This window comes from Toxotes jaculatrix, chromosome 1 (assembly GCF_017976425.1).
Source record: "Toxotes jaculatrix isolate fToxJac2 chromosome 1, fToxJac2.pri, whole genome shotgun sequence".
Classification (NCBI taxonomy): Eukaryota; Metazoa; Chordata; class Actinopteri; family Toxotidae; genus Toxotes; species Toxotes jaculatrix.
In genome coordinates this window covers 23033541-23056618 of record NC_054394.1, presented here as the reverse complement: position 1 = coordinate 23056618, position 23078 = coordinate 23033541, and the positions used below count along the sequence as shown (strand labels likewise).

At 40.7% G+C, this 23078-nt stretch overlaps 1 protein-coding gene across 4 annotated transcripts in view; it reads left to right on the top strand.

Annotated features, from left to right (window-relative positions):
- The window catches only part of LOC121185174 (protein diaphanous homolog 3-like), a 140318-nt gene that overhangs the window by 76661 nt on the left and 40579 nt on the right, over positions 1-23078 (top strand). For all 4 annotated transcript variants that reach the window (XM_041043229.1, XM_041043221.1, XM_041043211.1 and 1 more), the window contains 4 exons: positions 2560-2724; positions 9680-9815; positions 18623-18718; positions 19325-19387. In XM_041043229.1, coding sequence (XP_040899163.1) covers positions 2560-2724; positions 9680-9815; positions 18623-18718; positions 19325-19387 — 460 coding nt within the window. The remainder of the gene's footprint in view (positions 1-2559; positions 2725-9679; positions 9816-18622; positions 18719-19324; positions 19388-23078) is intronic.

The window sequence follows — 23078 nt, the reverse complement described above, 5'->3', positions numbered from 1 at the left end:
CAGGCTGGCAGTAGTGCAGGCTGTCATACCTTAACACATTAGTGAACTTATAGTATGAAGAGAAGGAACTTTGAAGTCTTTGGCTGACCAAACACCCAGTTAAACACACTTTTATCTTGATGGTGTTAAACAATAAAAGAGCTGGAAACAAGGATAGTCCTCCCACTCCTGGTCCTATGTATATACAAGATTTTCTTTCCACTGTCCATGATGTGTACATGGCATGAGTTGCATCCCATTCCATAGTCAAATTACTGTACTAGTAACGCTCTCAGCTCTCTTTTTGAAGGGTCCTTCACAGTGCGGGCAACTTCAAAATGAAGGGAAGGGTTAGAGAGGGAGAACTGGGACAAAGCCTCCTGTCACTCTTTCTCTCTTAGGTCAGTCCTTGTTGTATGTTAATGGACATACAACAAGATCAGTTTAATTCGTTTCATTCATTTGTCATTTGTTTACAATAATTAAACAGAAGTACTGATTTACAAACACACAAATACACAGTTTATCTTTGTTACTGTTCTGTTGTTCTGTTACTATTTCTTCACTGCCCTCTTTGGATATCCAGATCCAGTGCTCACAGCTGTCAGGTTTGCCTCAGCCCAGGTGTGTCAGTATGTGTTCAATAATACACCCTGTACCTAGCCTCCTTCATGTAGTTTTGATCAGTGGCCTTGAGGCTGGAGCACTGATGGTTTGTGCTGTCGTAGTCAGCAGAGAACTTGAGTGCAACACAGAAAGGTTCACTGAGAATGGATTTAACTGGCTTTGCTTTCCAATTCCTGGTGTCTCTCGTGTAAAATGCCTTATCTTAGCATTGCTGATTAAAAACTCATCTGCATAAAATTTGAAAATGAAATCTGAACTCACTGTAGGTCTCTGATAAAGTTAAATGTCGATAAAGTTACACAAGTTAAACACCGAGCGTCAGAGCTATAACTGTCAGCCACAGAAATGCACTCACTTATATTCACACTCATCAGGGTTTAACTGTGCCACCAACAAATATTCGCTCAAAATTATGTGTATTATGCTGCTCAGATGTCATACTCACCCCAAGGCCTTCCTCATGCAAAGCTCACACTCCACACTATGCTCAGATTTTTGAGTTGTGCTTCTGCTGGACCATTTTTCTAGTATCACACTCATATTGATCATCGCTGAAAATTGCTCAGTTAAAACTATGAAGATTCCCAGTCATCCAGGCCACAGGATATCTGAAAGTAATAGATCAAAGTCAAAGGCAAGGGGTTTTATTCTTTTACTCTTGAAGATGTTTCACTGCTCATGAAGTGTCTGAAGAAGCGTCTGAAGAAGATGATTCAATCAAGTTAAAATTTTACACATACTGCTTCACCTGCAGCTGATGAAGTTTGCTGGCAACAGTTGATTATGGCAAACAAAATATACAGTCACCAGCTGAGCATGAGAAGCCTGCAGTGTCAAATTGGTGACATTGAAAATTCCATTTTCACTTCATGCACCACCTGAGTATTCAGTTATTGTGTTATTGGTCTAGTGTTACGCTTAAGAATGTGAGCTTAGCTTATAAAGGCGGCAAATTAGGAAAGGAGAGAAATGGGAGGATAATGAGAAAATGAAGAAAGGGAGAAGGAAAATAAGTCAGGAATTCTTGAAAATGAACAGCAGTGTACCACTGCATTCTCTGGAATAAGGAAGAAGTCAGGAGAGGGGAGACATGAGGAGAGATACTTTGCACCCCATGATACTTATCAACCATGGATCTTGGCTTTTTCTTTTTTTTCTCTCTCTCTTGCTTTCCATCACCTGCTCAGGCTATCCTCATCCCTCTTTCCCCCAGCTACTGGCTTGGAAAGATATTACTGACAAGTCAATCTGGGAGCAGTGCCTATTGAACAGCATTTACCCAGCTGTGAATAGGTAGTCCCATCCCCAGCCAGATTCAACTGAGGCCAGGCCTCAAATAGGTCCATCAATTGAGCTATAATGAAGAGGCACAATAGGAGCCAGAGAGGCTGCCCACATACTTGTGATACCACACACACACTGACACTGTTGCTTCTTATCTGCCATGAGACAAGGATGTTGGGGTCATTAGCAGGCCTGCTGGTTAGTCACATCATTTTCTTTTTTTCATTGACTTCATTTATCTACAGAAAATTATCCAGACTTGAAGCATTGAAGCATAGTGTATCAATTCAAACAGATTCTGACCCAACACAGGAACTTAAAAAAATCCTTTCCTTGAAAATCAGTTTGTGTTTGCAGTTAATATTGTGCATGTCAGATAATACACCAACACACTTTGCCAGCAGCCAGACATGAGTCACAGATGCTGCGGACTGCAGGGGGTCATAGCAGTGAACACACTGGAGTAGTAACCTGAGTGACAGTATCAGATCTCCTAAAACCTCAACATCATAGTTGACATAGTCGACTGACAGTCTACTCTCCAGCTTTAGATCCTCACAGCAACAAATGTAAATGCTTTCTGTTCTTTTCCCCTTAATTTCCTGTGTTTCTGTCCAACTGGGGAGAACTCACATTAGTATGTGTTGTTGACCTTGACCACATCCTCACAGCTTCAGCAAGGTTGCACGGGAGCAGTATGGCAAGCTGGTGATCATGCACAGCAATATGGAGACGCTTTATCAGAACCTGCTGGAGTACTTTGCAGTTGATCCCAAGAAGACCTCTGTGGAGGAGCTGTTCACTGATCTCAGCAACTTTCGTTCCATGTTCACTGTGAGTAAACTGTACTGCAGATTGACCCACAGGAAAATTTTGTTTTCTGGACATGTTGTGTGGAAGTGATTTATGCCGTTGTTGTCTGGCATTGGTCCATGTGGTCAAAGACCTCAGTTAGATGTTTTGAAATTTGGTACTCAAGACGAGTAAAGAGTATTGGGTTTAAGAAGAGATGCAGTAAATAGGTGGATGTTTAGAGACTGCTTTAAACTTTTACTGTTTTTATTCATTGGCTGGATCAAAGCAGAACCTCAACTTTTTTTATGTGAGTCTCACATCAGTGTCCTGTGGTATAATGCAAAGCAGAACAGTGCCAGTCCTATGTAGTCCAGTCCCACCCAAACATTTATGTCATCACTTAGCTCCATGGCCTTATCAGTCTGGTGCTACCGTGAGCTCTGGAGCTGTGGAGACCCACTGTGTTTAATCAGCAGGATTAGTAGCACAGGCCACTGGGCGCGACAGATAATAGTAGCTAATTAGCCTACTAAAGTTCCTGCCCTGCCCCCAACTTAACATCTACCACACACAAATGGATTTCATGCCTCTTTGCCTTTTTTCCTGCACAATTATTAGTTATGCTTTAGATTTTCCTGCTCCAAAGCTTTGTCTATACATTTGTGTTTTTCAGGGAGATTGGTGGTGGAGTTTTGGTCCCATCTTATTCCTGTTTTATAGCTAAGGCTCAGAAATGTGTCAATATGATCAACCTTTTTTATGAGAACTCACGTTGCAATGCAATGTTATTTTACATTTGATTTTCCACTTATAAAAGGAATATTTTTGGTGAGTTCTTCACAATCAGAAATGGTCTAATTTGGTAAATGAAACCGAGTACCTACGTTCACACCAGGATCTCTCATTATCCCCTTGCCTCTCTCCTAAAATCTCATCTGACTGAGTGGCACTTACTTGTATGTGCCCTAGATGTAGACATTTTCTGCACAGCAATGAGTACTTTGCACTAAATTTTACAAGAGAACAGTTTTAAATAGTTAAACCTTTTTGTGCTCGATAATGATATCATATATTCAGTATTTTTAAGCTATCCACGTGTTATTTGTAGAAATCCAACAAAAGGGCTTGCTGTGAGACATTACAAGTACAGTATTTAGAATTAAACGATATCATAAAGAAGAAGGGATCCCTTGTCTGATTTGGGACCAATGTTTAATCCATCTGCTAACTAGGTCAAATCACATTATCAGTGTCCAGCTTTCACATAAGCACTTTTACTTAATGTGCAACATTTAACCTTGAGCCACAAAATGTTGTATTAGTCCTGTCCTCTTTCTTTCTTATTTATGCTGACTGCTGTATGTTGCAACTGAAGTAACTGTGAGTGTTTACACAGTCTCCCCTGGCTTGAAGAAACACACAGGCAGTCAGAAAAAAATGTTCCCAGATGTATTCTTTTTAACGTGTGCTATTGATCCCAGGACTTCTGTGCTGTGATCCTTGCCTCACTGTAATGGCAACAACCCAGTTCACCCCTGGCTGTGTTCAGATATGAATCCAGACCCAGAGAGAAATGATACAAACCTCATGTTCTATGCATTAATTTAATACCATTTGATACCAATGAGAGTATATAACATATGCCATCGGCACGATAATGTTTGATATTGCAGCTATTATCTCTTTCATTTGAGCTCCATGGTTCAGGCTGGAGTTTTACAGTAGCGTTTATGTTCAGACCAAAAATAACAGTTAATGACTCTGCCAGTGAAAGGTGAACAAGCCAAGTGTTATAAAGACTAGCATTATATGGTCAAAACTCCCAAGGCAGCCATTTATTCCCCTGCGATAGGTCAAGGTGTAAGCAGCTTACACCCTTAGCAATTCGGTCAGATGGTCATATCATACAGACATACCTTGTGAGAAGCCAAGGCTATGTCAATGAACGTAGGCATACAGTAAATCTCAGCACCGTAACCTCTCGGTCAAATCTGTGTCAGCATTTATCCTGCTGTGCCAAGGCCCATGCTAATAGGTGCATTCTGTCTCTAGACCACTGCCTGGAGTGAACTGAGCCTTGAACTGTGTGTATGTTGCTCGCATAATGTGTGTGTATGTGTGCATGTTTGTTTGTGTGCGAATGTCATTTTGTGTTGGCAGTTTTTTATAGAGAAAGCTGCTTAGGTTTTTCACACACACTCTTACACACACATACAGCATGCTCAGTCACCCGTAGGAAGGAGACCCAGGGCGAGGCCGCACATCTGACAGGAATCCAATTGAGCGTGTCTAATGGCGGACATCCAGGAGAGGAGGAGGGAGAAACAGACCTGCAGTGATGAAGGAGAGCGGAGGGCAATTTCCCCAGAGAGCGGGTTCTCTCTCTCTCTCTCCCTCCTTCATCTCAACATTACAGTAAAAAATAATGCTTTGTCAGAGAGCAAAAATCTCACGACTCGTCATATTTTTGGGCTCTTCTTCACTATCTCTCAAAATCAGTTTTTGCTCAGTTCTCATTATTTTTCAGTATTTGGATAATTCTCACCTGTAATGTTGAATTCAGATTTAAAAACAAATCAGACCTGCCTTCCCTGTGCTTAAAAGGAACTTTGTTATGTTACTGTACTCAGTTAATATCCACAGTGACTTTTTCTCTCTTTCATTGTTCTTAAATTGCTAATTGGTTTTGTGATTTAAGAGGACAGCATGGCCTTTTTGTGCACACTGTGATCATATCAATTTTTATTTCAACAAGGGTGTTTTGATGTAATATCCCTCAGCTGTTCTTTTTCCTGTTCTGTGCTTATGGTGAAGTTTAAGAGTGATCCTCCCTTAAACAGATCCACTTCTTGTATTGACACCTTATTGACATATTGTTTTTCTGGGCTGCTGGAAGCAGTAAAGGGTCCAGTTTTAAATAATCTACAGACTTTCTCTGCATAGCAGACTGCATAGCCATATACTTTAAACCATCTCCCTGTCATTTTTAGTCATGATCTAGGTCTTGGTTGGTTGGTCAGTTGGTCGGTCAGTTGGTCCACCACTTCAGTCCAGACCTAATAAATAAAAAACATACTGAATGGATTTTTTGGAATTTGCTACAAATATTCAAGGGGCCTAGATTAATCCTAATGATCCTCTAACTTCTCCCCTAGCGCCACCACCAGGTCAGAATTTTCACTTATTTAGTGAAATGTCTCAACTTCTACTTGATGGAAGTTGCTTTAGATTAAACATAGACATACATGATTTCCAGATGATGTGTCCTCATGATTTGTGGGGGCCCCTGAACTTTCTTCAAGTGCCACCAGCAGATTGAGTTTTTTGGTTGTTAGTGTGTAGCCTTTTATGGCCACAGTTTACCCAATGGCAACTTCCAGCATGATTATGCATCATGTCACAAATCAAAAGTCGTCTCAAACTGATTTCATGAACATGACAATGAGCTCAGTGCATTTCGGTGCCTCCCCAGTCACCAGATCAGAATCCAAAAGAGCACCTTTGAGATGTGGTAGATTGGGAAATTTGCAGCACCAATGTGCAGCTGACAAATCTGCGTAAATTGTGATGCACTCATGTCAACATGGACCAGATTCTCAGAGGAGTGTTTGCAACATCTTGTGGAATCTATTCCATGAAGAATTGAGGCTGTTTTGAGAGCAACGAGAGACACTACTACAGCACTGTTGTCTGGATGAGGTTCAGCTTCAATAAGCTGCTAACATGGCTTTTTCAATGAAACAAAACCTTAAAATAGACCTCGACAGTCTATGTTGTTATTGGCCAGCATTTACTAAGATCATGTTAGTAGTCAGTAGTCATTTGCATCATAGGTTCATAGGGCGTTGTTGTTTTAGGTTGTTTTAGTTTGCTTTTGTTTAAAAACAACAACCTAATCATACATCTCTTACCAGTCCTGCAGTGTAAAAATATATGTTGTTAAATGTAATTGACAGTACAATCTGTGAAGCATGTTGCACATGACACTGCTTTCACAACTGACTAGATTGCTGTCGGTATTAAATTGTCTGCACTGAGAGTAGCGACAGCTCTGTTTGCTTGTTATAGTGCAAGTATGTTTACATTGTGTTTTAGTAATTGAATTTGACTTTTTAATAAGAGAGCTTCTTGATAGTGAAGAGGGGAAGGAGTGTCAGAGTTTTGACTAAGTTCACGTTAGGTATCCATCAAAGTTGTCAACTTCAAGCCTGGGATCACTTAATTGTCCCTTATTAGAAATATATTACGTGTCAGTACTCTTGTTCTTTCCTTTTCTTTTTCCTTATTCTCTCTGCCCGTAATTTACCAAATTGGATGCCCATTAAGAATATAGTCATTTGTGAATCAGTGGTTGCCACGAGCAACCGACAGTCATTCCATCAAATCAAAGTTAATTTTGTGGGGGAGTTGGTTTCATTTAAAAATAGAGCGCTGAACAGCTTCAGTCTCAGTCATTTGGTATTCATCTCCCTCCTTCCTCTTCTTCAGCACTCTCCTCTTCTCCTGAATTTTCTATAAACCTGCCGAGTACTCATCAGTGTAATTAGCTGCTATTCTCTTTTTATGTCTGAGTTTAAATAAATGTTGTTTAAAGTATATATTTGATAAGTTGTCAATAAACCACAATATTCTCTGTGGTGTGTCCATAAATTAGAAATAAAACTGTCAGCCCATGGACAACATATGATTCAAGCATAGTCTAAAAATGGTGGAGCTGTATCAAACTGTGAATGTTGCATACTGTCGCACCCCTACTACCAGTAATTTACAGTGTTTATTCAAGTTGTCATTTCTCTATATATCAAGTGGCTTGTTGATGCTGAATCAACTACGCTGATACGTTTTGCATTCCAGTTGACTATATAATTTCCAACAATGGTCTCTTGTATACAGACCTAAAAAGAGGCTGTAAGTGGGCCTCAGTAAGTGACTGCCCCTTTTTATTGTGCCACTGTAGCTCCCTATACAATACACAGTTCTTATAGTGTGTGCATCCATTCATGTTGGTTTGGCATTCTTCCACTGACCTCCCTGTCAAGCTGGACTGTGTGAATAATACAAGAGGAGGCAGAGCTGGGTGTTTGATAAAAGCCTAGACTCCCTTGCTTTAAGTGACTGGCTATTGATCAGGATGGCAATCATTCTAGCACTCTATTAAATTATATGCAGTCTGTCTCTTGGCTGTGGCATTATTGAGCTATCGACACCATCGTATGAGTTTAACAGCCTTTTGGCACAAGGATTATAGAGCCTGTACCCGGAGTGGTTGATATACAGAAGATACCATACCTATAAATTCTGTCAGGCTTCATACACAGGCAAAATGGAATTCATGACATTTTTGACAAGTTTGGAAGTTGGTTTCATCAGTTTGTTTAAATGTCAATATCATTAAAAGATACCTTTGTCCTAACACCTAATATTGATGTTAACCCTGCAGTTCTGTTGTATAACAGTTTTTGATGTCTGACGGTTTGCATTGAACAGTGAATAGCATCTAATACTGTCCACCCTAAAGTTATTAGGACATCAGAATGTTCTACATTAGGAGCAGGGACACTTAGGAGGGCAGGAACTACTCCAAAAATAATATTTGATGTGGTGAAATGTACCAGTATATTTGTAAAGGTTTCTGAAAAACCAGTGGTCAAAAAATGGACCAAAGTGAGTCAAAACAAAGGGTTTCTCAATATCCATGTATATTGTTAACTTGCTTTTGCTGTCCATCTATTTTTATAGTAAATAGTATAAGTATGCAATCACAGTTATTCAGTTTTCACACATTTTGTTGTTGTGGAGTCGCTGTTCTTTATGGATCATCATTTGAGTCAAACTACATTCTTGTACCTAAATTGATTTTGAAGAACACATTTTGATATTTTTATTATATTGTCACACCACAATTCCAGTCAGACACCGTGGCTACTCAAACAATCCAATTAGAATGATAAAGAGAAAAACAATAGCATAATAGCTTTTGATTTATAATTTGTACTATGTTTATGTCCAAAGCAAGACATTACATACATCAATCCATAATCAGATGTTTTTGAAAGCCATACTTGTGTAATAATAAACACACTGTTATCGCCATTATGATGCAAGCCAGCCTAATTATTGCATAATTATTCTTGTAGTTTAAATTGGATCTAGCAGTGTACGGTCAGATTATGTCAAATTCAAGTGGTTTTAAGTGTGGATATGTGTTTACATTTGATCCGCAGGTAGTGTGGTAGACATAAATATCGGCCTACACAGCAGCAACTGTAAGCTGTGCTCAGATCAACATCTATTGTGTAGCCTGTTGCTTTTGAATTGTGTTGCAGTAAGCAATACTCACCTGCTGTTAACAGACTGGACAAAGCTCACACAGTTTCCAACAAGTGATTCTGAAGCTGTCTCACTCACCTAAGACATACTATATACACAGCCAAACAAACACACAGCGACTTGATATATGATGCATGTTGATACTTTATACATTTAGACTGGTACAGTATTTTTTTTCTTTAACACATTTTTTTCCTACTCTTTGTTTAATCTCTTAAGGTAATGCTGTGGAGAAAAACAAAAGAGAACAAGCAAGATATTGAAAAAGAGTCTTAATCTCTTAAAATATGAAGTTTTTGTCGTCTTTGAATGTGCCGGAAAGAATCAACATTCAGAACAGAAAATACTGTTTTTGAAAAGTGTTTTTCAGAAATTTCAGCAGCTTTTGTTCATGTCTTTGGGTCATTGTTCCCTCACTCACATGAATGTCTAGTGTCTGAAATCTCTGGTGTCAAGTTGTTTTGAGTCTGGCAGGACCAGAGTAGAAATGCACCTTAGAAGCTTTATTTGACTTTAATAGTACCTGATAAAGATGTCTGTAAGGTTTGACAGCTGCCTCTGCCATTGACAAGCTCTACACTACAGTAATTAACCCCACTTAGCAATCTGTCTTGTTTTTTCTTTCTTTCTGTCTTGCCCCCCCGTGCCCCACCCCACCCCACAGCAAGCACTGAAGGAAAACCTGAGGCGGAGGGAGTCAGAAGAGAAACAAAGGAGAGCACGGGCGGCTAAGGAGAAGGCTGAGCGTGAAAAGCAGGAGAGACAGCAGAAGAAGAGGAGGTTGCTGGAAGTCAATGCAGGTAGAGACCGTTCAGTCTGCTTTGCCTGTCAACTCTTGCATCGTTAAGCCTTTTACAGGAAGCTTTGTGCAAAATCAATCTAGGGTCATATGGTGTAAGAGATCATTCAAAGACAATGACTCTCATTTATCAAAAGAATTTAAGTCCCATGTTAATGGATTAGAGGGGAAACATATTGTTTCACAATTCAGTATTTATCTTGAAAGATCTACACAAAAAGTACTCATTTTGATTTATGGGCAGGTAGTTAAGTAATGCTTGAAATAATTTAAATTCCAAATTACTCATTGTGTGATATTTAAACAGACTGTCAAATGTAAAAAAAAAAAAACTAACTGTCCATGTTAGCCCAACTGATTGACTTGATTGTTTCTGATAACTTATTCTGTTACAATACACTACCAGATATGAAAAACATACATAATCATACCAGGCATATGCTGCATGGTAACACACACTGTGTCATGTTAATGTCTCATATGCAGGCAACATTCACGTTGTGTTGCTTTCCCTTCTTGGTGGTCAGTTCAGCATTCGTCAGGATTGTAGGCTTTCAGTGTATTGCTACAAGGCAGTTTAGCAGGATAGATGATTGCTGAATGACCTTTTACCCAGGTTGTGGCCCTCACTGAATGATAACTTTACCAAACAGGTTCCACAGGTTCTGACATATCTATGAAGAAGGCAATGTCTACCTTATGCCAGAGCATCTGGTTCCAACTGCCAGTTGTTTTTCTGTTTTTTTCCCCCCTTCCCCTTTGGAACACCACTGATGCCAGAAACTTGTTCAACATTGCAGCCTCCAGACCCATTTCCAATGCCAAAGCCAAGGCTGGCAGAGCAGTCGAGCTTGGCAGTCCCAGCTCTGCACCAGCTAAAATGACTATGCCAGCTACTGTAGCACTCCTGTAGATGTTAAGAGCGCAAGTACAGAGGCACCATGCTCCAACCAGGCCAAAGTACTGCTTTGAGCATACTATCTAGCCTAACCAAGGCCTCTCTTGGCTAAAATATAGTACAAACCTCTTTCCTTTTCCTTTACTCTGGTCTGGCCATTTCTCAATTGTCACCATTTCCCACAGAGTGCCTGAAGTTTTATAGTGCTGGGCTCATCCAAACAGTCATGTCCAGATGAAATTAATGAACAGGATTCTGGTGGATAAGTTATGTTGTGTGTGTGAGACTAGTAGCTGCACTGTATCTCACCCTCTGTCGTGCTGTGGTTATCTGAAAATACCAGCAACATGGTTAAAGCCAAAAAAAAAAGATCTACCACCAATATGACCAGTATGGGTTGTTAGTTCAAGCTGAAAAGACATGTGAAATAGGACAAAATACCCAAGTGTCAGCCAGAGTTTAAACTGTTCCCTATTAATCTTCTTGTGCTTCATGCTCTCTGTAGAAGGCCCTGGAAGGCTTGTGAAGGTAGAGGGTAAGATGAATGCAGCAAAATGTAGAGAAATGCTAGAAAAAAGAACTTATTGAATTCTTTAAAGGAACTACGATTGGGGAAACAATTTAACTTTCACAAAGACTCTCTAAAAACAACTTTGTTAATGCCCCAGAATGGCCAAATATGAATCCAGATCACAATCAAATCAAGAAATTGTGGTGGGACTTGAAAGTTGCTGATACCATGCAGCTAAACAAAGCCTAAACAGTTTTGTAACAAAGAATGGTGGAAAATTATAATGTCCAGATGATAGTAAATTATGCAGATGGACTGGAAGCTGTAATGGCTGCTTGTTGTAAATACTTATTTAATCAAGAATTTGGAGTTTCATATTTGTACTTTGTTTAGATTTTCACTTTGTCATAAGAATTATTTTTCTGTTGATCAGTGTCAGACAAACAATAACTGCAATACATACATGTTTTTTTTTTTTATTCATTCACCTTTCATTGTTATAAACCAATGAAGGGAACCCTATGTATATTTATTGGCAGTGTATATTCGTGTCCTTGTGGGAAATTTAATAACTTCTGCTTGTTTGGTTTGTAACTCGCTCAGACTGACAGCTTGGACTCTTTTCCCCTGTGCTTGTGTGTTGAGTTGTGTTTCACAGCAAACTTTTCTATTTCAGAAAAGTAGTTCAGAAATAAGAAAATCATAAGAATAAACTTAAGCCAAATTTTGTCAGAAAGGCTTATACAAATATGCCTAGAGCTTGAAATTTATTTAGATATGCTCAAATTAAGAAAAAGCTAAAGGCAAACTCAGTGACATCCCCGAGAAGTGATGTTTCTGGCAATGTATGACACATGCGCACACTCATACACATACACATACATACACACACACAGACTGTTGGGATAAAATGAATATGTGATAGAGATTTGCATTGTGCTGCCAACTCAGGACAGGATTTACTCACTCTCTCTCACACTCTCTCACTCTGTCTCTCATTCTGTCTGTCTCTCAGCCTATTTATTAACTAAAGAGCTTTCTCTTTGTTTGTCAGGGAGGATTGTCCTCAATGGAGATTTTCTGTGTAATCATCTGATTATCCATCAATTCCCTAAAAAGCCCTAGAGAGGCTGCATATCCACATTATGCTGAAGGGCACAGCAATGAGAGACAGGGGAAGGAAGGGGGAGGGTTTCCTGGAGGAAATGATCAAAATGGATTTTAGCTTCTTTACCTGCTACAGGTATCTGCATTTGGGTTTGGTTTGAGCTTTGCCTACTTATGAATTCCAGAGAAGTGAGGTTCTCCCTTTTTTTTCCTCATTTCCCTCCGTCTTTTTTTACCTGCCACAGACTGGGCTTCTACCTACACTATATTATGCAGCCTGGTTTCGTCATTTGCACTGTCTGGCAGTCTGAGAGAGCATCGGCTTGCATGCATTTGCATAGAGCCCTATGGAGATTGAGATTCAGATTAAATAGGTGTTTTTTCCTTTTCCTCTAGCTGTGCCTGGTTTGTGTATGACAAATCTGTTGCATTAACTCCCCGGGTAGGCCGGGAGCGGGAATGTTTGTGGAGCGACAAATTACACATCAGAGCTTTATTTAACATTCCCTACATGGCTACAAGCGATGAACTATTAAGACGTCAAATAGAAGAACAGCTAGAGATGCAACCCTGCATGCAAAGTTGCTAAAAGCATACTGTAGGAGGGGCATGAGAAAGAGAGAGAGAGAAAGAAAAATCTTCATGCAAAGCAGGAGGCAGAATGAGATATTGTAGGTTCTCATGAGATTTCTTTGTTAATGTAGGCAAGGTAGTGCTGTGGTGCTCAAATACTTACATTTTGTGCTTCTTTCTTTTGCTCTGTGGTGTGAAAGGTATTAATAAGTTTGTTGAACCTTTTCCCCCTCCTTCTGTTGAACCCAGCTGTGGTGTAGTGTGGTACTATAGTGCCACAGTATGTCAGGGCTGCACAGGTTGTGGAAAAAGCATGTTGTCACCAGCAGAGAGTAGAGCAAACTAGATTATTAGAGTGGGCGCAGTTGGCTCTTGAAACTGCTGTTTTATTTTATTTTTTTCTAGAGTTTAATGTAATCCTACTCTGCTATGTCTTGGTCCGGTGCTGGCCCTGCTCGTGTCTTGGGGCCACCAGGGGGTAGAAGAACACCTCAACAAGCTAAAAAGCCTGGATACAGTTTCATCTTACATTACATTAGTTTTTGATATGAAGCAATATCTTCTATAGATCACTCATCATAGAATGCATGCCCATTAAATTTTAATATTTTTGAGATGCCTAAAGGGGTAAAACTATAGACTGTAAAAGAAAATGTAATGTTACAGTAACAGTTTTGTGTTAAGGCATTTTGTTTTTAAATGATAATTTGATTTTGCTACTTGTTGCTCAAAGTACCAGTAAAATGGAACAGAGAGTATTCAGTAGAGATAGAGAAGGCTGACTAGCCTTATTGCACCATTTGCCTTCAAAGTGTCCAAGGGAACACAGTGGTCAGCCTGCATTCATAGTACTCAGGCATGTCATTTTCTCTCCTTAGCTTTTCCATCCCTGCCCAATTGACCCTATTTCTTGCCTTGCTCTGGCCCACCTCTGCTACACACTGCTACAACCGGGTCATCGTCCTGATGATAAGTGCCACATCCTGTTGAGTGAAGTGGCGGGAGGCATTAGTCCAGGTCTGAATAGAGGGTAGACATCGACGCACAGACAGGCTGCGTGTCCACACAGTTGAAAAGTCCAGTCTGAACAGGCTCTGATTAAATAGATGGTGATTGAAGTTTCACTACAGACTGGCAGATAACTATAGCCTTTTCCCAGAGGTGGAGGTTTAGCTTTGTCTTGATTCCACTCCCAGAGGGCATTCTTTTATTTTGTGGTGGAGTAAACACCTCTCTACTTGTTTCTTCTTGTCGATCTGACCTGAGCACTGGTGCATGTACGTTTGTACATCTAACTGCGTATTCTCACACATTTTTTTTCCTTTTCTCCCAACAAAGAGGACAGTCAAGCTAGACACGTCACTGTGGATCTCATTTGGCTCAGTTCTTGCTTTCTATTACTACTAAAACGTGGGACTTGGAGCTTACTGCTGAGCCGCAATGAAGACGATGAGAACACAAGGCAGACACTATTCTTTAAATAGACATCAGACTGGCTTGTGAGTGTCTTCATTTTTTGTGAAAGTTAAAGAAAAAAGTCTGTGCACATTGCACACCTGTCATGAGAGCTCTGATCCCAAATGCAGCAGAAAAGAAAAAGGCAGGCGTATTGTGCACATCAAAGCACCAATCAGTTGCTCTACTGCTGGAGCTGGGATACCACTCCTCACTGTCCCATCCCTCTCACTAGGCTTTGTTCTCTCGCCACATCCTCCTCTGCACCACCTTTCACAAGCTGAATGACTTTTTTTCTAACCCATTTCACAGCTACTAGCTTGACTAATATTCCTCTGCCAGGCGTTCTTCTTCCATTGCTATCCATGTGACATGTCTGTGATCTCCCTCTAAGTTTATGAGCATGTGGGTGTGAGTATATAAATATGTGTTATGATTTTCAGTGTTGGGCTGTCTGAAAGCACCTCTTGTCTACATTCTATAAAGCAGTTTTCTGTCTTGGCCTGTCTGAGTTACTTCTGATTGATGTGTAAAATTGGACTGTTTTTGCTCCCATATATTCCTGAGGTGGGAGATCTGAGTGGGTTTCGTTTTTCCTTGCCTCCTGAGGCACAGAGAGTGTTTCATGTTCTTGTGGGTTGGAGTCAAACGGAATACTACACATGAAGGCACACACTGCAGGTTGCAATAGATTGATCTGCTCCTTTTTGCTTGTTCTCTGTGTTCTATCTGTATTTTTGTGTATGTGCGTGTGTGTGTGTTGTGGAGATTGTAAAGCTTGCTGACTGTGATGAATTGCCACAGCAGTGGAGACAAATTTGGACGTCGAGGAGCGTTGGTTTTGCTCAGAATTTCGTGCTGCCTCTCCGCTCTGTGTAATGATGAAGAACTACGCACATATCAGCCAGAGGAGGAGTGCAACTGTTGTGAATGAAAAGCACAACAAATGCACACATAGAAGCTGGCAGGCGAGGAAGTGGGCCATGATATATCCACTACTATGTGTGCATTTGTGTGATTGTAGTCCAAGCTTGGCATGGGGTTTGGGTGCAACCACAGCCCACACCCCTGGGGACCCTCTGCCCTCAATAAGCTTCAGCAATAAGAACAGTTTTCTGTAAAGGGATTGTGTACTGTGGAACTGATTGACAGTTTTTATAGGTTTGCAGAAAACCCACTATGGTGCTGCATAGTACTGTATGCATGAATGAAGATGAAAATTTCAGTTTGCAGGCCCCATAGTACAGTGTGACCGTAGCGGCTGTAGTTAATGGCTCATGAAAGGGTCCCAGATTGAAAGAGATGAGAAGTGCTTGTCGGCATCTGACGGAGGTGACAAGCTTCAGAGGTTGATCAGTGACTGCAATCCCAATCCACAGCAAAAGCTTTTGAAATAGACCAACACTATCTACATCTGAACATAGTTGTCAAGGCCAATCAGTGTCAATCAATGGCAGTCATCATTTCATGTTGACTTAAAGTGAATACTTGTAGCCTTTAACATCTGAATCATATATTTTATTTAGAGCATTTATAACAGTTTTACTAGTTGTAATCTGCTATTCTAGTAATAAACAGAATTTTAATGGACTCCAACCCAGCCTTCTGACATATGCCACCTGCTAACAATGTACTCATTCTGATCCTATTTTCAGTTTGCATGGCGATGTTCTGGATTGCCATTTTGCCCAAAATTTGATTGGCATACCCATGTGTGCCTTCATTTATGCTTGCGCCCAGTTTCACAAAAATGGAGCCCCATGTGTTATATAGAATGTGATGACTTTTGGCCCAGTAGAGGGCCTGGTAGCATCACAAAGTCCTGGTCTTAGTCAATTTGAGAATTTGATTTTTTTTTTCTTTCGTTGTGTGTTATTGTTCCATAGGGAGTTGTCAGACAAAATTGAAGGAGTGAGAAAAACACACTGAACCTTAATCAGAGCAATGTCCTCCTACTCTTCACTAAATCAGTGGTGGGACCCAACAGTCACACTGTGGCTGATGGTACAGCTTGGCCTCTGTGAAGCCAATGAAGTTGTAATGACTCTTCTACCATATCATACAATAATGAATCAGTCTTACACTGCTTAAGTGCAACACAGTTTAATTGCATGTGAACATACACTAATTTTATTAGGAACACCATTCTAATACTGGGTAGAGCCTCCCCTCCCTCTCAAAACAGCCTCAGTTCATCGTGGCGTCGATTCCACTGTATGTTGGAAACAGTTATTTGAGATTCTGGTCCATGTTGACATGATTGCATCACATAATTTCTGCAGATTTGTCAGCTGCACACTGATGCTGCAAATTTCCCGTTCTGCCACATCCCAAAGGTGCTCTATTGGATTCAGATCCGGTGACTGGGAAGGCTATTGAAGTACACTGAGCTCATTGTCATGTTCATGAAATCAATTTGAGACAACTTTTGCTTTGTGACATGGTGCATAATCATGCTGGAAGTAGTCATGAGAAGATGGTAAATTGTGGCCATTAAGGGAAGGACATGGCCAGCAACAAAACACAGCTAGGTGGATTGACTGATATTAAGGGGCCCAAAAGTGTGCAAAGAAAATATTCCCTGCACCATCACACACCATCTGTTCATCACAGTTTTAAAGAAAGAGTGGTTATCTGAACTACTGTAACCTGTCTGTCAGCTCCAACCAGTCTGGCTATTCTCCTCTGGCTTCTCTCATTAACAAGGCATTTCTGTCTGCAGAACTGCCGCTCACTGGATGTTTTCTGTTTTTTGCACCATTTTGAGAAAACTCTAAAGACCAGCAAACTGCTTCTTATTCTGGTCTAAAGATCAGCAATTTCAGAAATATGAAAACCAGCCTGTCTGGCACCAAAAACAATGCCACGGTCAAAGTCACTGAGATCAAATTTTTTTTACCCATTCTGATATTTGATGTGAACATTAATTGAAGCTCCTGCATCTGCATGATTTTATGCATTGCACTGCTGCCACATGATTGGCTGATTGGATAACTGCATGACTAAGGAGGTGTATGGGTATTCCTAAAATGCAGAGATTTCATGTATGTGTAAAAAAAAAAAAAAAAAACCCAAAACATACTTGGATATTAATAAATGATTCTAATAAAGCGCCTGGTGAGTGTATAAAATATTTATATTAATAGTTATTTTTTCATAATTTTTTTGAAAAGAAAGCCAAGGTCTGAGTTAACATCACATTGCAATGTTTGAATGTCGAATGACATCCAACAGTCAGATGTAATGAAGCCAAACCTGTGGTTGCATTGTAGCAAGTGGCTTTTAAAGCCAGTGCCAGTAGTGAAAATGTACCTCTGTAAGTGAGCGGAGTTCAGTGGCAAACAGCCCTTGGCATCTGCATGGTGGCTGACAAAGACTTAAAATTTTATAGGCAACGCAGAATCAGTGTTGAAAAGAAAACACCTACACACACATATTCACGTTTGCCTGACAACCACAGTATAAACTTTTTATTGACAGTGTGTGTTGTCCCTGAATATTCCCCTATACCTGTTATCTATTTTCTCTCCCATTCAATGGAGGCTGTTTTCACTGCAAATCACTGGCCAGGTCCATCATTCTGCCTTAGGTGTCAGGGCCAGGTTCTCAGCTGTACCAACACAGGGCATGATTTACATGTCATATCTGGAAAGCTTTTCCATTTCTACAACATATCTCCATTTTGGCTGTTCCCTTGCTTCTACAAACAAAAAAAAAGGACTTGATATTTTGAGTCGAGAGCATTCTAAAATAAATGCTGTGAAATACCATGTTGCCAGGTTTGAGTATTCCATTCCAGCTTGATAATGTACTATATGTCCCTGCATATGTGACTCCATTGATAGTTAATATCTTTCATGACTTTTTTAGTCAACATCAAAAAACGTGGACTTAAATTGCACAAGACTGTAAAACACGAGGGTGCACATTTGCACAGCAAGTTGTCTGCAAGAACCTGCTGGCTTGTGTATTACTGGATTTGCTTGGAGCAAGTCCCGTCATATTTTGGGCACTTGCCTTTACTATCAGACTGTAGCCCTATGGTAAAGTGGATATGCGTGTAATATAGCAGGTACTTGTTCAGGCATTTTCATTTTACGTGCTATGTCATAATATTATGGCCTGCCATTGTGAGATCCAAATTGTTGCAATCAGTATGGCATACCTTACCACTTAAAGAAACTACACTTTATCTGATTTTGTCTCTTCACCTCTCCCCTGTCTTCTAACACCCCCCCATTCTTTTTCTTCCTGGGTTTTTCAGAGAATGATGAGACAGGTGTGATGGATAGTTTGCTGGAAGCCCTACAGTCAGGAGCTGCATTCAGAGACCGGCGGAAGAGAGCGCCAAGACCCAGAGGTGAGTCTCATATCCTTTGCCTGCATTTATACGCAAACAAAGGCTCACACATAAAGGCTACTTGCCATATTGTCTGGAAAAACTGTAGATATTGTTCTAATTCCAATCAGGTGTTCAAAAACCATAATGAATTCAGGTCCTAACGTGCATATTTTTTTCTCATTTTGTTTTTAAAGGATGAGTGAATTGAATGCATCCTCAGGTTCTCATGCCTTGGATCTAACAGTCTCATTCTCAGTCACTTGAAAAATATACTAGTTTGTTGTTTGTACACATGCTTGCTAGCAGCACAATGCCTGAGAATCTGCAGCCTAACAACATTACTACAACTGTATAATGTTTGGATCTCAGTAAAAGGCAATGCACGTTTTGGCAATATCATTTTTTCCCCAGTAGTTTTAAATCCAAATGCAGCAACTGAAAAACTGAAAGAACAAACACGTGTTGTGAATCCAAGATGGAACTTTAGGAGTGATTAACAGCTGTGCCTTTAAACACAGTACAGGTGTTAGCTGTCCTTCAGCTGATGAATACCTCCATATCATCTTTTTGATCCCCCTTAGTGCTGTATATGTTGGCATTATTTGTGCACTGCCCTCCTTACAGATAACCAGCAGCAGACGATCAGTCCCAGCTCCTTCCGGCAGGTTCTCAGGCCTGTTAATCATGGTAAAGCAAAAAATATAAAACTCACAAAGCTAAAGTCTCAAGCATGCTCAGCTCTGTCTTTCGTTTGCTATCAAAAGCCTTCATTTCCATTGATCATTCTTCATATCCTGTTTTTTTGTGTCCAGTCACATTTTCAGTGGTCCTTTTGCCTTTTTGTGACCTTGTGTCTTGCCTTGCCTTGTGCCTTCTGTAAGTGTGAAAGACCATTGCTAAAACAGTTTTAGGCAGTGCTGTGTGCTGACTCTGAGAGAGGCAGAGTCGAGCTTGTTTGAAAGCAGTGTGTGGGCTGTTCTGGTGGCTCAGTTTGATAAGGTTCCTGAATTGTTCAGTAACTGCAGCAGTTTGAGCTCAACCCTATTGTATACTTTTGAATGCAGTTGCACTCTGTCATGTTTTTTAAACTTTATGTGAAGGAAGTTGGTCAAGTGTCCTAGAATTTTGTGGACAGAATTAAATTTTCTTTTCCTTTTTGTCTTGAATTTCCCACTGGTGATCTTCAGTATGTACTGTTTTTTTTTTTTTTTTGAAGTGCAGAGTGAGGCACGTTTACCAAGACCCAACATTCTTTAATGTAAAAAGGGCTAGGGTATATGTGTCTAACTGTTTGACTTCCTGGGAGTGAAGATTGGATGGGAAAAATACTAAATTAAATTGTCTTGTATCATTCATAGTTGTGAACAGATATTGTACTTTTAGCTCTTGCTAAAATAAACAGCAGCTTTCTTCTCTTGTCAAAGGTTTTATACAATCATTACTGAGGCACTTAAAAAATATTACGCTGTAACCGTATTACCTCTTATTACTTGTAATTGGAATCCCAGTGGGCTGGGTACAGGCACACATGAATAAAATTATTCACACTCAATCCACCCACATCATTGATGGCAATGATAAAGGGCCTTGCTCTGTTGTTCTGCTACGACTTATCTGAAATTAGATTGGAAAGAGACGAGGGGGAGGGAGATATATGGGGTGGGAGGAAAGAGACAGATAGAGGTGGCTGTAACATAAGAAATGGAGAGAAATGGTGTGAGGAAGAAAGATAGAACCAGTTGGTGAGGGTGAAACTAAGGGATAACGTGGGAGAAAAAAATTGGACTCCGATGCTGTTTGTGAGCATGTGTGTTAATGTGAGAGACAGTAAGTGTAAGAGAGAACAAGTCAGAACTATGCTGTATTAACAGGGGGTTAGAGTATAAAGAAATTACAATTATTGTTTAAAGAGGCTGCTGCTCAGTGTCCATGTTATGAAAAGACCCTATGGTGTGTTGTACAGGTAAGAAGGTCCTGGAAGGTTGCTGGCCCAGTTGCCCCCTGCTGGCAGCTACAGACATGGCCTTGTTGACTAATAAAGCTCAAGGCTTTAGCCTGTCACTGCAGGCATCATACTCACTGCCAGCCTCCCAGAGCAAACACAGCTAATTACTTTTCTCTGCCCAGCCCCAGCACCAGCACCAGCTCAGCCCTCTCAGTGCCCATTCATCTTAATTTCCCCCTCTCTGCCATCTGCCTCCTAAATAACACTCCTCCTCATTTCCCTACCATCCCATATCCCCACTGTCTTCTTCTATACTCTCATGGTCTGACAATGGCCCTCCCCAACCATAATTGCCTTTTATTGGTATGGAGTCTCTCCACTTCTCCTGCCTCACCCTTTCTCTCCCATTTCCCTTCCCTCCTTCTCTCATGAGGAGATCCAGGCCTTAATTGCCCTGGGTTTAGTCGCTGGAGTGAGTGAAACCCACAGGATGCTCTCAGTTTAGTTGGGAGGGGATGAAGTTGAGTCGACGGCACAAGCACTTAAACAGCTGCTTTCACTCTCACACACCCTGCCACCTCCTTTTCCCACAGTTTTAAATACCCTTTAATAATTGATCTCAGGGGTGTTGATACACTTCATTGGAGCAGCAAAGAGAATTGAAACAGAAACATCTGCACCAGAAGATACTGTAATTAGTGGTGAAGGGGAAATATTTGAATGGTCGATCTGAACATGCATGGTGCCATTAAGCTTTTGCACCAAGGGAGACCTAAGTGCACCAGTCTGTTGTCTGCAGAAACAAATCAGATGGCCAATAGATGTGCTCCCCTTCACAAGACTTTGATGAGACTGTGGAGTAGTTCGATTATGGTTATAGTGCTTCATAGTGATGATGAGTGTGATTGCCTCGCAATAGAAAAAAGGATTAAAAGATTCCTTGCAGTCTACTCCTCTGTTTGCTGCACATCAATGGCCACACATTGTTGCTTCCCTTCTTTTCTTCACACCCTGTCTTCCTTCCTGCTCTCCCCCTTTTGTACTCTTTGGTTTGAGTTAGGGTCCTGGCTCGAGTTCCCAGCATTTTTCCTCTGTCTCTCATCTTCTCTCCTCTCCTACCTCCTACCCCTAAATTGGCTCAGCACACTTTAACATGAGCCAGCAGCTAAGGTGTTTAGCTTGGTCTGCAGTCTCCCACAGCACACATACAAACGTACGTACACATAAAAGTGCACAGACACACCCGCAGACTTCAGGGGATGAAGGTAAGCAGGCTTTGTGGGGGCTGTGGTCTGGGTTAGGATAAGGCTGTGGGGCTCTGGGGCTCCTCGACACTCTAAATTGGATTGGGCTCCACAGAATGATGGATCGATGCTGGTTAGCCACACAGGTGTAAGAGACTTATTGAATCTATAGAGCAGCCATAGCTTTTTAACTGTGTCCTACTGAAAATATCTCTCCAGGCACTGTCTGGTCATTTCAGCCTTCTTTGCAAGCCCTCATCACACCCTCGTTGGCTCCTGAGCTGGCATGTGCACGTACATGTTGAGGGGAATGACATATCTACTTTTTTTTCCCTTAATCATTGTGTTTCCATTATCCATTATGGAGAGAGTGTTGGGAGGAACAGGATCTATGAAGGACTAAATGTCTCTGTCTTTAGGAGCAATTACTTCAGATGTCTTTAGTGACACCCGACCTAACAATTATCATGTGTGATATAGCTCTGAACTAGAGCTTGAAATTGATGTAAAGGTCATTTCACAAAGTCGGTGAACCCCTTTACCAAATGGAAACAGGAGTTATTTTTCCTTCCTTGCACTTTAAAGCGTTACGTTTTTCACCCTAAAACCAAGCCTCTAGTTATTGGAGATCTTGTGTTCCTTGCATTTGCAGAGTCAACCTTATGACCCTTTTCTCTCTTTTTTTGCTGAATTCATGTTTCTGTATATAATGTGGGATCCTTGGTTCATGCAAGCCGCTATTCAGTGCAGACTTTTAATGGCTTGGGTATAGGTGCAAATGGTAGTAGGAGATGACTAATAGGCTTAATTTGAGACTCAACCCACGGTGTCTTTCAGAGGTTGTGCTGCTGAAAATCATTAAGATGAAACTGGGGAGAGTGTGAAGTTGAAATGAAAGTCAGAAAAGTAGGATAAAAAAAGGAAGTTTGTTTCCTCCCAACTCTGTGTGCTCACATGTGAAGCATTTGTGAAAACCTAGTGAGAGTCAGTCACTGCAGCTTCCTGAGGCTGGGATACTCTAGTGAAATCTGCTGTTAGATGCTTTCCTTTTTGATTGGGCCTCTTATAGGCTGTGATACATGAATTCCACTGCAGGCTTCTGTATCGTGCAGATTGCGTGTATGCTTTTTCATTCCTCTTTCACATTTCTGTCTCTTCATATCAATGTCAATTATGAGATAAAGCTTCC